The 14,575-nt window shown below is 39.1% G+C and overlaps 1 protein-coding gene across 1 annotated transcript; it reads right to left on the bottom strand.

The window, feature by feature from the left end:
- Window positions 1–2,715: 2,715 nt before the first annotated feature.
- On the bottom strand, window positions 2,716–14,541 carry LOC140321677 (interferon-induced, double-stranded RNA-activated protein kinase-like). The gene is made up of 9 exons (XM_072398453.1): window positions 13,687–14,541; window positions 12,875–13,086; window positions 12,344–12,466; window positions 10,625–10,792; window positions 8,772–8,973; window positions 7,918–8,052; window positions 6,654–6,752; window positions 5,569–5,631; window positions 2,716–5,486 (listed from the first exon to the last, which is right to left on the bottom strand). Exons 2-9 carry the CDS (start codon window positions 13,084–13,086, stop codon window positions 5,397–5,399), a joined length of 1,092 nt encoding a protein of 363 aa, XP_072254554.1. The 5' UTR covers window positions 13,687–14,541; the 3' UTR covers window positions 2,716–5,396.
- Window positions 14,542–14,575: the final 34 nt, after the last annotated feature.

Raw genomic sequence — 14,575 nt, 5'->3', positions numbered from 1 at the left:
AGGGACAACCAGCAGAGGGCAGCGACAACCAGCAGAGGGCAGTGACAACCAGCAGAGGGCAGTGACAACCAGCAGAGGGCAGCGACAACCAATAGACATGTTCCTCAGCTGAATGCAGCAATATGCAGTCCTGAGTGTCTTGGAGCGCCCCCATAAGTCTACTTGTAGCACTACATTGGATGGTATACCTGCAATGTTATGCTTTGCTGTACTTCTGCCATACAAAATAAGTGCAGAAAGTATTAGTGACCTGAAAAGAAGACCCGATGTCCATTATTGTAGCAGACGGTGACATTTCTGGATGTGATGATGATGAGGATGGCTCTCTTACTGGTCATGCAGAATGGTATTATTATTAGTAATAGGATGGCGCCTGACCTATTATATTATAAATCCATACTGGGAATGGTTCTGCCTATTTACCTGGACAGTTTTTATTTCTTCTGACCAGTCCTGATCACTACAAGATTTTATTATAAAATATTACAAGAAGTTCCCTTGGTTTATATAATCTGACTGAAAACTGAAAGTTTTATATGTTTGCCTAAATGTTCTATTATCCTTCTGAGAGGAACAATGGGGATTGCTTATCAGGCAGTAATAAGAGAAGGAACTTGCTGACAAAAAATCTTGCTGACTATATATAGTGGATGAAAAAGAATTGAGCAACGCTGAAACATGTTGTATTTTAAATAAATTTTTAGTTTGTTGTGCTGAGCAAATGTTAAATGAAAGACGGCCTAAAATGATTCATTGTTTTGAAGAATTGCTGAATGACTTCCCCTTTCCGGTAATACCGACAGTATTTAGGTTGTGAGAATACTTCCCTGTGTCTGAACCTAGAAGAGAAGCTTTCTAGAAAGTAGTTATGTGATTTCACCTATTGCTTATTAGTCACACATGATGTGGCTGAAACCAAGAATGGTTACGCTAAAACTGTCCCGGTGACTGATCACTTTACAAATCTTAGAAAAACTTGCATTGCATGAAGTCAGCGGAGCTTCATCTCATTGACTTATAATAAATGAAATATCTCTTGCAAAGGGACAATTCACTTTGCTATGTGAACAGCCTGTATACAAAGCAATACAAGTTATTCAAATTGTCTGATTAAATATCGTAAATATGAGAATAGAAATTACATGTCAGCTGACATCCTTTTCACAACTATAATTATTATTACACACTATTTATATAGCACCAACATATTACGCAGCGCTGTACAGGTCCTTAGTCATGTGACTAGCTGTCCTTTAGAGGAGCTCACAATTTCGGGGAGAAAGCCAACTAACCTACCTGGATTTTTTTGGAATGTGGGAGCAAACCGGAGTACCTGGAGAAAATCTAACTTACTGCCAACAATTATTTTTATTCATGCACATTCATTCGTAACATGGCTGCCAAGAATAATTCATCTCCCATGCATATGAGCCAGAAACAGAGCGCCTATTACTAAAAAGAATGCAAAGTGATAAACTGGCCAGGACAGAAGGGGAATCCTGCATGTAATGAATCTTCTTGCGGCATGTGGGCTTTGCTGCATCAAGTCGGACACTTATATCAATAAATAATATGGGGAAAGGGAAACATTGCATAGACAAAGTAACAGACTACATAACTGGTAGTGCAGATCACATAAGGCGTTATATTGCAAATCACCCGTATATAAGGGAAACACACAGAGGGTGAATAAGAGATAGGGCTGTGTGTGTTGGGGGGAGGGGTATGTATTGGCTTTTATAGCCAGGATAGAATGAGATTTACCTTCCCTTTCCCCGCCACCATTCTTTAGCAGCCTTTTTTGTTTTCCTACCTTGGTTTTGTTGCTGAAAATGTTTTTTGAAGTCTGATCGTCACTTCAAAAACTGGAGCAGAGTGGACGTGTTACATAGACCTTTGCCCGCCATACTTTTTGCCCTTTGCCCCTTTCACCAATTCACAAAAAAAAAACTTGCATTGGCCTTGTGACATTTTCCATTGGGCCTGATTTATTAAAGCTCTCCAAGGCTGGATAGGATACACTTTCATCAGTGAAGCTGGGTGATCCAGCAAACCTGGAATGGATCAGGTCCAGGATTCAAAACATTTGCTAGCAAATAGCAGATGCTACAAATCCATTCCAGGTTTGCTGGATCACCCAGCTTCACTGATGAAAGTGTATCCTATCCAGCCTTGGAGAGCTTTAATAAATCAGGCCCAATACATCTACTATATATTGTATACAGGTTTAGCACAAGTTTGAGTATGAAAGAGGTTGACTGAAACAGGTGGTAGCTTTTTTCACTAAATTGTGTTACTGATACATTCTTTCCTCTTGGCATTCTAAAAATATGCGTTCAGTTAGTTAAATAATTTCTATCCTTTACCGAGAACTTCATATTCTTAATCCCTGTGGCTACTATTCATGCTCCATTCACAATGTGTTCATTTGTAGCCACCTCATTGTGTAACACATCACACACATTCATAATACAAAATGCAAGGGATCATAGGAAACAGTTATAGTGCAGTTTTCCTTTTCGGATAGTTTGCTGCCCTCTAGTGTTCAGCCAGAAATAATGGAAGTAGGCTCAGCGATGCTTTTTTTGTCACCCAATCAAATGCAAATGTGAACTTTTTTTGTATTTCTTTGCTGTTTCAATAAGTTTAATTCACTTACTCCTGATGTTTTATTTAGCATGGCATAGTAAAATAAATAAACAAAACCATTGTCAACTGTAAATTGATGTATTTAGAATAAAATATAAAAAGCAACATGTAAAAAGAACAGGTATACAAAATAGATATAAAACATACAGAAGTACAAAGGACATCAAGTAAAAACATAGAAAAAAAAGTGCTTAAGTAGAAAAGTCTGTTCATAGAGACCAGAATATACAATACAAAACATAATATCTTAAATAAGCTTAGAGTCAAGAAATTGTCAATGCTTTAGGAATATAATAATTCTTTATGGGGTGCTGGAATCCTTAGCCTGTGTTACTAAAACGTTAACCCTGAGCAGATATAAAAAAATAATTTGATTTATTTATATTATATTTATTGCAAATAATGCAAATAATGCAAATAATGCACTTTATATTATTGTACAACTTCCCTTTCACAGCAGCAGGATGGGAGGGGCATCACTAGGAGCCAATAAGGCACTTCAGCGCACACATCTGTAAACCGAAGGAAAGACTTGGCAGGGGCTATAAAATTCTCTTTTTCTATACATAATGAAAATATTTTGGACAATTACAATTCATGAATTGAAAACTAATTTGTTAAGACTTAAAGCCTCTCTGTGCAAATGACATGATTCTTTTTTTACATTCCAGAAAGATAAAACTAACAATAAATTTGTTTCTTTCAGAATGATCATTTCCATAATTGCCATAAAAACCCAAAAAAAGAATTTCCCTAGCATCCCATAAATGTTTTAGAAGTTTCCCACCCCGAGTTTGTCTATATTAAAGGAAAGGGGTTCAGACTCTTTCCAAAGTCCTATAGCTGACCCTTCACCAGATATAAGAAAATAACAATGGTACCTAAACCCCAAAAACAAACACAGAAAATACCCTGAGCTGGTGTCACGGGGGTAAAAATACACATATGGAATGTAAAGTTCCCTAATCCCATAACGGGATAATATACAAAGTATAGCACCAAGTGTTATTCAAATTTAACCAAAATAAATAAGAATAATTAGGAACAATCAGTTAATTAATACATATGAGCAGGCTGAATGATACGATTGATTGGTTGGTCACAAAATATTGCATACACATGTACAATATTCTGCCCTTCTGATCGTTTATCTAGGATAGAACATGATCACAATTTGTGTATTTACTGACACATCTGATCCGTTCACATCTGAAACCCCGAAATCCCCACAGATTCACTTTAATTTAGATAATTTATCAATATTATTATTAAACAGGATTTATATAGCGCCAACATGGTATACAGCGCTGTACAATACATAGGGGTTGCAAATAACGGACAGATACAGACAGTGAGGAGTAGAGAACCCTGCCCCGAAGAGCTTACAATTTTATCAGACTGGAAATTGGATCGGAACCACAATCAGCCCATTGCAGGCTTTGGACGTCTTCTAAGGAGGGGGGCGCTCACCTGTCGGGCAGCCTTTTGTTTAATAATCATGACCCAAAGGGCTGGGGAAGATACACGTTGATCAGTGAAGCTGGGTGATCCAGCAAACCTAGTATCCTGTCCAGCCTTGGAGAGATTGTCTAAGTCCGGCTTTGGGTCTTAGTTTGATCCAGGATACCATCAGGGGGTCACATTGGGCAACGTGCTGAGAACCCCCGGGTATTCAGTACTGGAAATCAATCAATATTACTGCTCAGAAAACCATTGATGCTCATTTCATCATTTTTCTAAGGAAAGAAGGGTACCTGTGGCCAAAGGTTAGCTTTAAAATGTTACAAAGATGTCAACAACCACAACACCCTCCTATGATACTTCAAGTACAGATTTCTTTAAAAAAATGTAAATTACATTAAAAATCCCAAAATTCTAATAATATAAAACTCCAATAATATCCATCTTGTACAACCAACCAAACCATTGTGGGCTAAGGCCCTAGGCAAATCCTTCCCTACAAAGTAAGTGAAAATATTCCCAAACTATTAGCTTATACCTACGAATATTAACAGTAAGAAATACAACTTTGCCACCTAGCTAAAGATTTGAACAGGGATTTTATACCCAGTGTCTGCACCATAAAAGAATGGCACCATAAGGCTCTATAAAGGCAGCATTCTCCCCAGGATTTATTTTAAGCTGGGTGAGAAAATTTTAGGACCAATTTTGTAACCCAACATTATAGTAACCACTCAAAAAGTGCAGGGTGGTTTCTGAAAAAGTGCCGGGTGGTTTCTAAAAAAGTGCCGAGTGGTGCGCCCAACTAAAAGTGCCCAGGGAGTTCACTGAAGGGAGTCACTGTACTGGGGTAGCATCACCGGAAAAATGCTGCCACCAACAGGAAGGGGTGAGTAAGCACCTGGTTGGGGGACTAGGTTACATTAGGTGAGGGAAGGTAAGGAAGTGCCTGAGTCTGATTTGGTTGATGTTACAAAGCATTGTAACTGTGGAACATTGGACCGCGAATAAATAATGCTATGCATATACATTTAACAAAATTACTTAATCTCAGAATCATGATTGACAGCATAAAAAATGAGATACATTTGCATATACATTGTTCTGATACATTGTTCTGATGATGTCATGCTAGTTGCAGACACAAAGCAATGCATGTAAAGTGCAGCAAATCCTTTACAGAAATAGAGCTGATCTGGATTGTTTGCTTACAGAGAACAAGGATTGATGTTGGTGAATCAGGTGAATCAGGTGAATCAGGGTACTCTGAGTGGTTTTGTTTCCTTTTACTTTCTGCCACAAAAAATCTGCATTAAGTTCTTAGCTGAGGGCCTCATATTGGCATCCAGTGACAACATTTTCTTGATCTGAAATGCCTGCAAAGTGAATTGAAAAAAAAAAAATAAATACATTTATAAAAAGAATTTCAAAAGGCGATGAGATAATAATGGTCCGTACCTCAGTGGGATAATCTTTTTCGAATTCTGCTGGCAAGTCACCATCGCGGATGTTGTTCCATTTCTATGTGAAAAAACAAAAATAGGTGTGATGATCACTCAAAGAATGTATTTTAGAATGTGTATTGGACGTGAAAACATACACACACATATACACACGCCTTTCTACCCAGATAGATAAATACTCCCCCAGCTGCTCTCTCCGCTCCTCCAATTACCTACTAATGACTTCCTTACTCATAACCTCATCACACGCACGGCTCCAAGACTTTTCTACAGCTGCCCCCATTCTCTGGAATGGTCTCCTCGTCCTATTCTGCTTGCTCCTACTTTCTGATCATATAATTGAGCACTCAAAACCCAACACTTCAACCTCACCTACCCGTCTTCTTCTATCTCCTAAACCCCTCACTACTTCCCGCCATTCCATATACCCCCCTATTGTGAGATACTTCCCTAGATTGTAAGCTCTTCCTGGAAGGGTCCTCTCCTCCTCCTGTGTCACTGTCTGTATCTGTCTGTCATTTGCTACCCCTAATTAATGTAAATGTTGGCACTATATTAATCTTGTTTATTATTATTATTAATAATAATACTGTACAATGTCTGCAGTCTCTGACCGTCTCCTGTACAATGTCTGCAGTCTCTGACCGTCTCCTGTACAATGTCTGCAGTCTCAAACCGTCTCTTGTACAATGTCTGCAGTCTCCGACCATCTCTTCTACTATATCTGCAGTCTCTGACCGTCTCCTGTACTATGCAGTCTCTGACCGTCTCCTGTACAATGTCTGCAGTCTCTGACCGCCTCTCTTTAAGGTGAATAGAATTGATTTCAGTATTAGCTGCTTTTAAACCTTCCCACATATCTTACATTCCACGTACGTGTTCTGTGTATTGGGGGTAGTATGGAGTATCACTGATGCCCATTATAGGCCTAATAGAGGCCGACTGCATCATCATTCAGACTCAGAAATATTATGGTGGGCTAAGCTTTAAATGCTTATGCTATCACAAATTATAACCACATCATGAATACAATTGGAAATTATTATGATGAGATCAAGGCTAATAATCATGAAAACATACCTTACTTTTCTCCATCTCTGAACCAAACTTCCAAAGAAGTTCAAACAATATTAATCCCAAGGGGAAAATGTCTACTTCACATCCATAACGATCTCCCTCCTGTTGGGAAAAAACAGAATTTATATTAAAATGAAGATTACCAGCATCAAAAATGTTCAGCAATTCACAGAGGGAAAGTCCCTGGATGCGTTTTCATTATTTCTGTATTCTGGAGAATCTTCGGTTTCCTCCCCTGTAGGTAATACTCTGTGGTGAGTAATTTATATAGTACAGCATGTACAGAGCTTATGTATTGGTTCCATCCCCCAATGACCAGCAATGAGTCTGTAGGCTTTTGGGTTTATTAATATATGTATATGAATATTATTATTATAATAATAAACATAAGTACCGTATATTATGTGCAGGAACCTTCTGATCCCTCTTAGGCATCTCAGTTCATGGTGGTCCAACAAACTGCTCAGAGAACAGAGGGGGATATAGCAGACAGGTACCCCCAACTTCAACTTATTCCAAGGGCAATCAGCTAGACGAAGTCCTAAACAGTCAGATAAACAGGCAGCAAATGGTAACCTAATTACCTGCTGCATGCTGGGAGAAGGGGTGAGGTCCTTTGGATAGGGGAAAGACAGTCCCCTGTGCCTAGGCAATGCTGTTCTGTAGATGGCGTATATCTCCTGGGATCATCTAAGGATCTGCGACCTCTGTTAGTTTCACTAGGTTTGCAGTGAGATTTGGAGATGTCACTATATTGCTGCCAAGTGTTCTCAATGCTGGTGAAGAAGCTGTACCTGAGCTGTTCCAATGCAAGGATTTCCCTGCATCATTCATCGTTTGGATCTGTGCTTACTGACTTGAGGAAGCAAATCCCTCCATCCAAACCACCGGAATTAGTTATTGCCTTTGACCACTGGGCCCTTTCTGTTCTACCCCATAAGGTCTAAATTGGCTTAATTTTGCAAGAAACAGTTTTACTGAATTTGTTCAACGTTTTGGCTGCTCCTACATCAAAGATTTAAATTTCAAAGAATGAAGTCTAGGGCTATCTACGGCATGTCCATGGTAAGCACAAATAAGATTTGTTGGAAGTATGGTGAACCATGGTGGAACAAGGAGAGCAGACACAGGTAGGTAGGTATTTAGGGAGGAGGTGATCTAGGACAGAGTGTGGGGCCTTTTCGGTGAAAGTGTAAATTTCAGAAAGTCTAGAAAACAAGAACACTTATTTCAGGTTCAGAGGCGTATAATGAAGCTAAATATTCACCTGTTCTGGGGCCCTATAGGAGGTGGTACCAACGTTTTGAGTCCGCATCTGTGGTTGGTCCCCATTTTCTCTGGTCACACAACCGAAATCTCCTATTTTCACCGTCATATTTTTTGCTAAAAGTATATTTCCCGGCTACAAAACAAGTAAAAGGACAAAAACAACTTCAATTTACAGCAATGCATTTTTTGGTCAAAGTTCATTACCACTAAACCTATCCTATAAATTACAAGAACTTTGTTTGGAGGTCAAAGTGGAATCTTTCTGTTGAGGAGATTTTCCCGACTTTCCCCACTGCAGACAAAACTGGAAATTAAATTTATAATTATGGGGGAACTCCCATCTTTGACAGTTGTCGCTGGAATGGGTGTCCCTGAGTGTGTAGTGGAGATGATTATTGGGTGGGGGGTAGATTATTAGATGGAGTAGATTGCAGGTGTAGTGGAGATGATGGGGGGAGTAGATTGCAAGTGTAGTGGAAATGATGGGGGGAGTAGATTGCAGATGTAGTGGGGATGATGGGGGGAGTAGATTGCAGATGTAGTGGGGATGATGGGGGGAGTAGATTGCAGGTGTAGTGGAGATGATGGGAGAAGTAGATTGCAGGTGTAGTGGAGATGATGGGGGGAGTAATTTGCAGGTGTAGTGGAGATGATAGGGGGTAGATTGCAGGTGTAGTGGAGATGATGGGGGAGTAATTTGCGGGTGTAGTGGAGATGATGGGGGGAGGGGGTAGAACAGGTTTAAGCTATTTGAATTAGCACCGTGTTCTCTACTCCTGTCATGAAATTTGGGTGACCCAACATAGTGACTGACATACAGTGCCCAGTTTTTAATTCAAACAATCTATTTACCTTTAGGTCTCTGTGAATGAACCCTTTACGATGAATATATTTCACTCCTGAAATAATTTGTTTGAAGAGGAGCAGACTTTGTCTCCTGTTGCTGCTTTTTGAAGTTTCCGTCATGCGATTCTGTATCCAATTTTTCAGGGACCCCATCTCACAAAACTCCATTTGAATGAAAAGACTGAATTCAGGTTTTTTATCGGAAACGCTATAAAACACAGACACTTTGGTTAGGTTTACACAAAGCGATACACAATACAGAGACAATGAAAAAGTATTATAATAAATGTATATGTGGTGTAAGCATGGTGCCATGAAGTTTGAAATTATTAATTGTTTTAACATATGGGTCCAACAAACAGCCCATACATAATACAAAGGTATGCCCCCTTAGCGCTATGATCCTCAGGGAACCAAAGATGATGCAGAGCGAGTGCAACGTCAGATTTTCTAGGAAAATTTAGAGGTAAATTATTATTACACAGTATTTATATAGCGCTGACATATTACACATCGCTGTACAAAGTCCATAGTCATGTCACTAATTGTCCCTCATAGGAGCTCACAATCTAATGTCCCTACCATAGTCATTAATACCGTCTTAGGGCAATTCTGGGGGGAAGCCAATTAACCTAACTGCATGTTTTTCGAATGACACAAACACGGGGAGAACCTGCAAACTCCATGCAGACACTGGCCTGGCCGAGGTTTTAACCTGGGACCCAGCGATGCAAAGGACAGGGTGCTAACCACTGAGCAACTGTGCTGCCCAATGAGCCAGAATCAGAGGCTTCTTCACCTCCCACCATACACCTCGATCTGAATTTTCAGAAACAATATGTAAGGAAATATTACTACTGTATGATATATAAGGAATTCATAGTGTTCTGGGAATCCTTTGAAAGCTGATAATAATAATAAATAAATAACTGGATGTAAAACAAAATTGTTTAAAAAGCATATAAACTTAAACATATGCTGGCTATGGTATCCTAACACCTAATCTGATATATAAATAAATATTTTAGTGTATCCAGTTCCTGTATTTTGAGTTCTCCTTTATGTCTCCTAATGCCAGGACACTGCATGCTGGGGGTGCAGAATACTACACATTGGGATGGCACTCTATAAAATAAAGGGATGAGCAGGTAAGATGAGCTTTCCTGTACTTGTCACAAGTTTTTACTTGAAACATTGAATGAAGAGTACAGTTAGTGTACCTGCGCACAGAAATAAATACATTTTGGCCCACTAATCCTAAATGTGGTTGCTGCTTTTTATTTCAGCCCAAATCTATTTGCAAAACTATCTGCAAGTACAGACAAGTTCTTTTTGATCCTGCTTGAAATCCAAAGTCTGTATTCAGAACTGAAATGTCATGAGCCTTTCCAAATATCTTCTGTGACCTACAAGTCATCTTACTAATGTAATGGGGATGAGGAGAGCAGATATTTGTATTCCAAAACAAATGAGAAAGCTAGGGTGACAATGCTGCTTCTCCATAGAGTACAGTGAACAAATGTTGTCACCCTAGAGGAGAAACATTAGGCCTGATTAGTAAAGCTCTCCAAGGCTGGGGAAGATACACTTTCATCAGTGAAGCTGGGTGATCCAGCAAACCTGGAATGAATTTCTTAAGTCATCTGCTTTTTGTTAGCAAATGTTCCCAATCCTGGACTAGATCCATTCCAGAGTTGCTGTATCACCCAGGTTCACTGATGAAAGTGTATCCTCTCCAGCTTTGGAGAGCTATAATAAATATAGCCCATTGCTGCTGGCAGGACAGTACAGACACATCCTAATATGTTAGGTTTATAAATGCTCTAAGAATACATATATTTTTATTACATCTTAATTACCATGAATTCCTGTTTATTTCCATGCTGTCAGAGGTGGAATCGTCCTCTTCACTGTCACCTAAGCGACTGACCACGCTCTCGCCCCACCAAAAAGTGTAGTAGCGCACGATAAATTTATATTCAAGGTGCGCTAAAGCCTTTACTTCTCTTAGAAGATGTTCTTTATTACTACAAAGAAAATAAGACTTATAAATGAAAAATATCAAAACAGAAAAGTGTAAACTTATACAGTTAGACCCATAAATATTCAGACATGGCAGAGGCAGTGTGATGGCTTGGGCGTGCATGGCTGCCATGGCACTGGGACACTAGTGTTTATCCATGATGTGACACAGAAGCAGCCGAATGAATTCTGAGGTGTTCAGGGACATACTGTCTGCTCAAATCCAGCTAAATGCAGTCACATTGATTGGGAGCCGTTTCATAATACAGATGGACAATGACACAAAACATACAGCCAAAGCAACCCAGGAGTTTATTAAAGCAAAGAAGTGGAATATTCTAAATGGCCAAGTCAGTCACCTGAATTGAGCATGCATTTCACTTGTTGGAGACTAAACTTCGGACAGAAAGGCCCACAAACAAACAGCAATGAAAGCCGCTGCAGTAAAGGCCTGGCAGAGCATTACAAAGGAGGAAACCCGTCTGGTGATGTCCATGAGTTCAAGACTACAGGCTGTCATACCAGCAAAGGGTCTTCAACCAAGTATTAGAAATGAACATTTTATTTTCAGCTTATTAATTTGTCCAATTACTTTTGAGCCCCTGAAATGAAGTGATTGTGTAATAAAGGATTTAGTTCCTCGCATTTATGCAATCTTTTTGTTTAACTCACTGAATTAAAGCTGAAAGTCTGCAGGACAACTGCATCTGAATTGTTTCATTTAAAATGAATTGTGGTAATGTACAAAACCAAAATTAGAAAAACGTTGTCTCTGTACGAATATTTATGGACCTAACTGTATATGATATTATTCTTTTCCTGACAAGCTCCATGCTTCCTTTTGTCTGTGATAATGCTGCAGATCTCCTCCAAGAAAAGAAAAATCTTTTTCTATAGTAATCCATGATATGTAGACGTAACAAAAGATTGGACTAGGGGAGAAATTGAAGCTCACATTTTCATTTTCCTTTGAGAAGAAACTTTTAGATGATTCCAAACAAGCCCTGTCCTTGCTTAGTTTGGGCCAGGTGGAGGGCATGAACCGTACATTCTGAATTGGGCACCTCCGCTAGTGACAGACTGGTGTCCTAATATCTCGAAGTCTTTCCTGGAACACTTGTTTTATCATTTTATAGTTGGGGGCCTCTAAGAAGCAACTTTCACAAATGTATTTTTCCAGAATGGCTCTACCCGAACATAGCTGCTGACATGGAGCTGTCAGGAAACATAATAACCTATTACAATACAAACATAAAATTCAACTATTTAAAAAAACAAGTTCTTTCTCAATTCAGAAACCTTCAGTTTATATAAAACCTGGTCACCTATATGGGCAATTTAAACTAAAGCTAATAAAAAAGACAAAACCAGGGGTTTACATAGAAAGGAGGGTTTGGTCTCATAACTGAATTGTGAGGAAATGATCTCTTATCCTGAACATCAGACCCAACTACCATCCTGCAGTGTTTGCTTCCAAGCAGATTATTTTTATATATAAAAGTTTAGTTTAAAGTTTTATGTTCAGATTCCAGTGTAAGAATACACAAAACACTTACTAGTTTAGCAGAGGTATAACTTTTATAGCATAGACTTTCTCTTCTTCTTTTTTCATCGCTTTCTTCACTTGGCTAAATGACCCCCTAGTAAGGTCCATGATGTCTTTAAATTGTTTACTTAAGCTAGAAAAATAAATGCAAACATTTCTGGTCATTCCAATACAAATAAACATTTAATAAAATGATCAACAGTCACGTTTAAGAATAAATTCACAAATGCTAGTTATTAATTTACAAAACCCAATTCTACTTGATAACTGTGGGCTTGCTTTGTTGATCGCGAGATATTGTGATGTAGTAGGGGCCGTTGTTTTGAGCTCTATATTAGGATCAGTAGAGAGAAGTAGTTTAGCAATAGTAGTTGTTATAAATTATAACTGGCATAAAAGGCCGGGGGCAACTTAGTGACCCTTGGAGGGTAAATGCTTTTCAGTAAACTACTGGTACTTATTAAAGTTTAGCAGTGCTCTCCTATTGTTCAAATAGTCTATCAATGGAAAAAAAAACATGCACAAGGGTGTGAAAACGTACCTGTCTGTTTGGGTGGGTACACTGCCTGGTGCAGTTCCACTCATCGTTCCAGTGTCACCGGTGGATTGATTAACTTGTCCATCCTCCATGTGACTCTGAGAAGGATTGTCAGATTTTTCATCGGTGGCTGCAGCATCTTGGTGGGTATTATATGAAAATCCAACCTCCAAGATACCCAGAGGAAGATCTTCTGTTTGCACTTTGCTAACCATCTGTAAATAAAAAGCACATCTGAATTGTGAATGGCAATCATGTAATGGCATTCGGTGTGCCCAGTGTACTTCATAAGGCCCAGGGTCATTCCAATAGGCAAAGTGATAATCTGAAGGACTGCTAGGGGCCAATATGTGTATAGCTGTTCCCATAAGTATGAACAGGGCCACAATATGCACCACCAGACTCCCCCATTTTACTCATATGTATAATACTTCTATGTATAATATATATAATACTCCTATGATACAAAGATGTATAATACGTATAATACTCTTATGTATAATATGTATAATAGTCCTATGATACTCCTATGTATAAAATGTATAAAACTCCTATGTATAATATATTTAATACTTCTATATAATTTATATATATAATATATATAATACTCATATGATACTCCTATGTATAAAATGTATAATACTCCAATGTATAATATGTATATTTTGCCTATGTTTAATATATATATAATACTCCTATAATACTCCTATGATACACATATGTATCATATGTATAATACTCCTATGTATAATATGTAAATAAAAATCCAATTTATAATATGTATAATATGCCTATGTACTCGTCGCTGTACCTACCTTCCAGCACAGATTGCGGTAAGTCTCCCGACACCTCCGATGTTTCTGCAATCAGCCACCAACTCCTAATATTCCGTCTGCTCTACTGTAAGTACTGTTCTACTGAGTATCGTCCAATCACCGGTGGCTATGCTGTCACGTGACGTGACGTATATGGCCGACCGTGCGGGAGCGCGCAGTGCAAAAGTTCTGTCAGCCAGCCGCCTGTGATTGGTCCGTCCAGGTTCCCAGCTGTCAGCTCAGTGACATTTCCATGCTGCAGTGTGATGGACTCATCCAGGAAGGGAAGCCAAATCATCAGAATGTGCAGGCAAATAATCCGCTCTCCTGCATCTTTACACTTTACTGGTTTCATTTTCCTCTTTGTGTTGTATAGATTTCTTTGTATTCTACTCAATACACTTCTTTCCTATCCAATACAATACAAAATTATTTAAATTTCCTGCTGCGCCTTCCACCCGCACCGACATCGCTGGGGATCAAAGAAAGAAGACGTCTCTGGAGCGGCTGCAGGACGGCGGGGGGTGACAACGGAATGCACTAAGTGGGCTTTTTGGGTTTTATTATTTTTTTAGGTGACCCCGAGTGTGACTCGGGATTACCGACTTTACCATGTAACCACCTTCTCCATCTTTGGCTATCTGTTTAGAGGAACCGATGGGGATTAAAGCCGCTGACTGCCGATCCAGGGAACATCCTATCGCCTCAGGGAATCAGGAATATTTTCTCCTGTTGCAGCAAATTGTACCCGGGGGTTTTTTTTTTCTTTTGCCTTCCTCTGGATTAACTATGTCTTTAGAGTTTTATATCTGGGATATGTTTTTCCCTTGTGGCAGTACTTGATGGACTTATGTTTTTTTCTTCAACCTAACCCAGGGGTCAGCAACCT

This window comes from Pyxicephalus adspersus, chromosome 1, assembly GCF_032062135.1.
Source record: "Pyxicephalus adspersus chromosome 1, UCB_Pads_2.0, whole genome shotgun sequence".
Classification (NCBI taxonomy): domain Eukaryota; kingdom Metazoa; phylum Chordata; class Amphibia; order Anura; family Pyxicephalidae; genus Pyxicephalus; species Pyxicephalus adspersus.
Note: the sequence above shows the minus strand (reverse complement) of the source record. Positions and strands in the feature narration are given on the sequence as shown.

Coding starts and splice junctions, on each gene's coding strand:
- LOC140321677 (XM_072398453.1), bottom strand. CDS start 13,086: ATGGTTAGCAAAGTGCAAACAGAAGATCTTCCTCTGGGTATCTTGGAG. Junction 12,467..12,874: donor GTACCCACCCAAACAGACAG/GTACGTTTTCAC, acceptor TTATTTTTCTAG/CTTAAGTAAACAATTTAAAG. Junction 8,974..10,624: donor GAAATAAACAGGAATTCATG/GTAATTAAGATG, acceptor TGTGTTTTATAG/CGTTTCCGATAAAAAACCTG.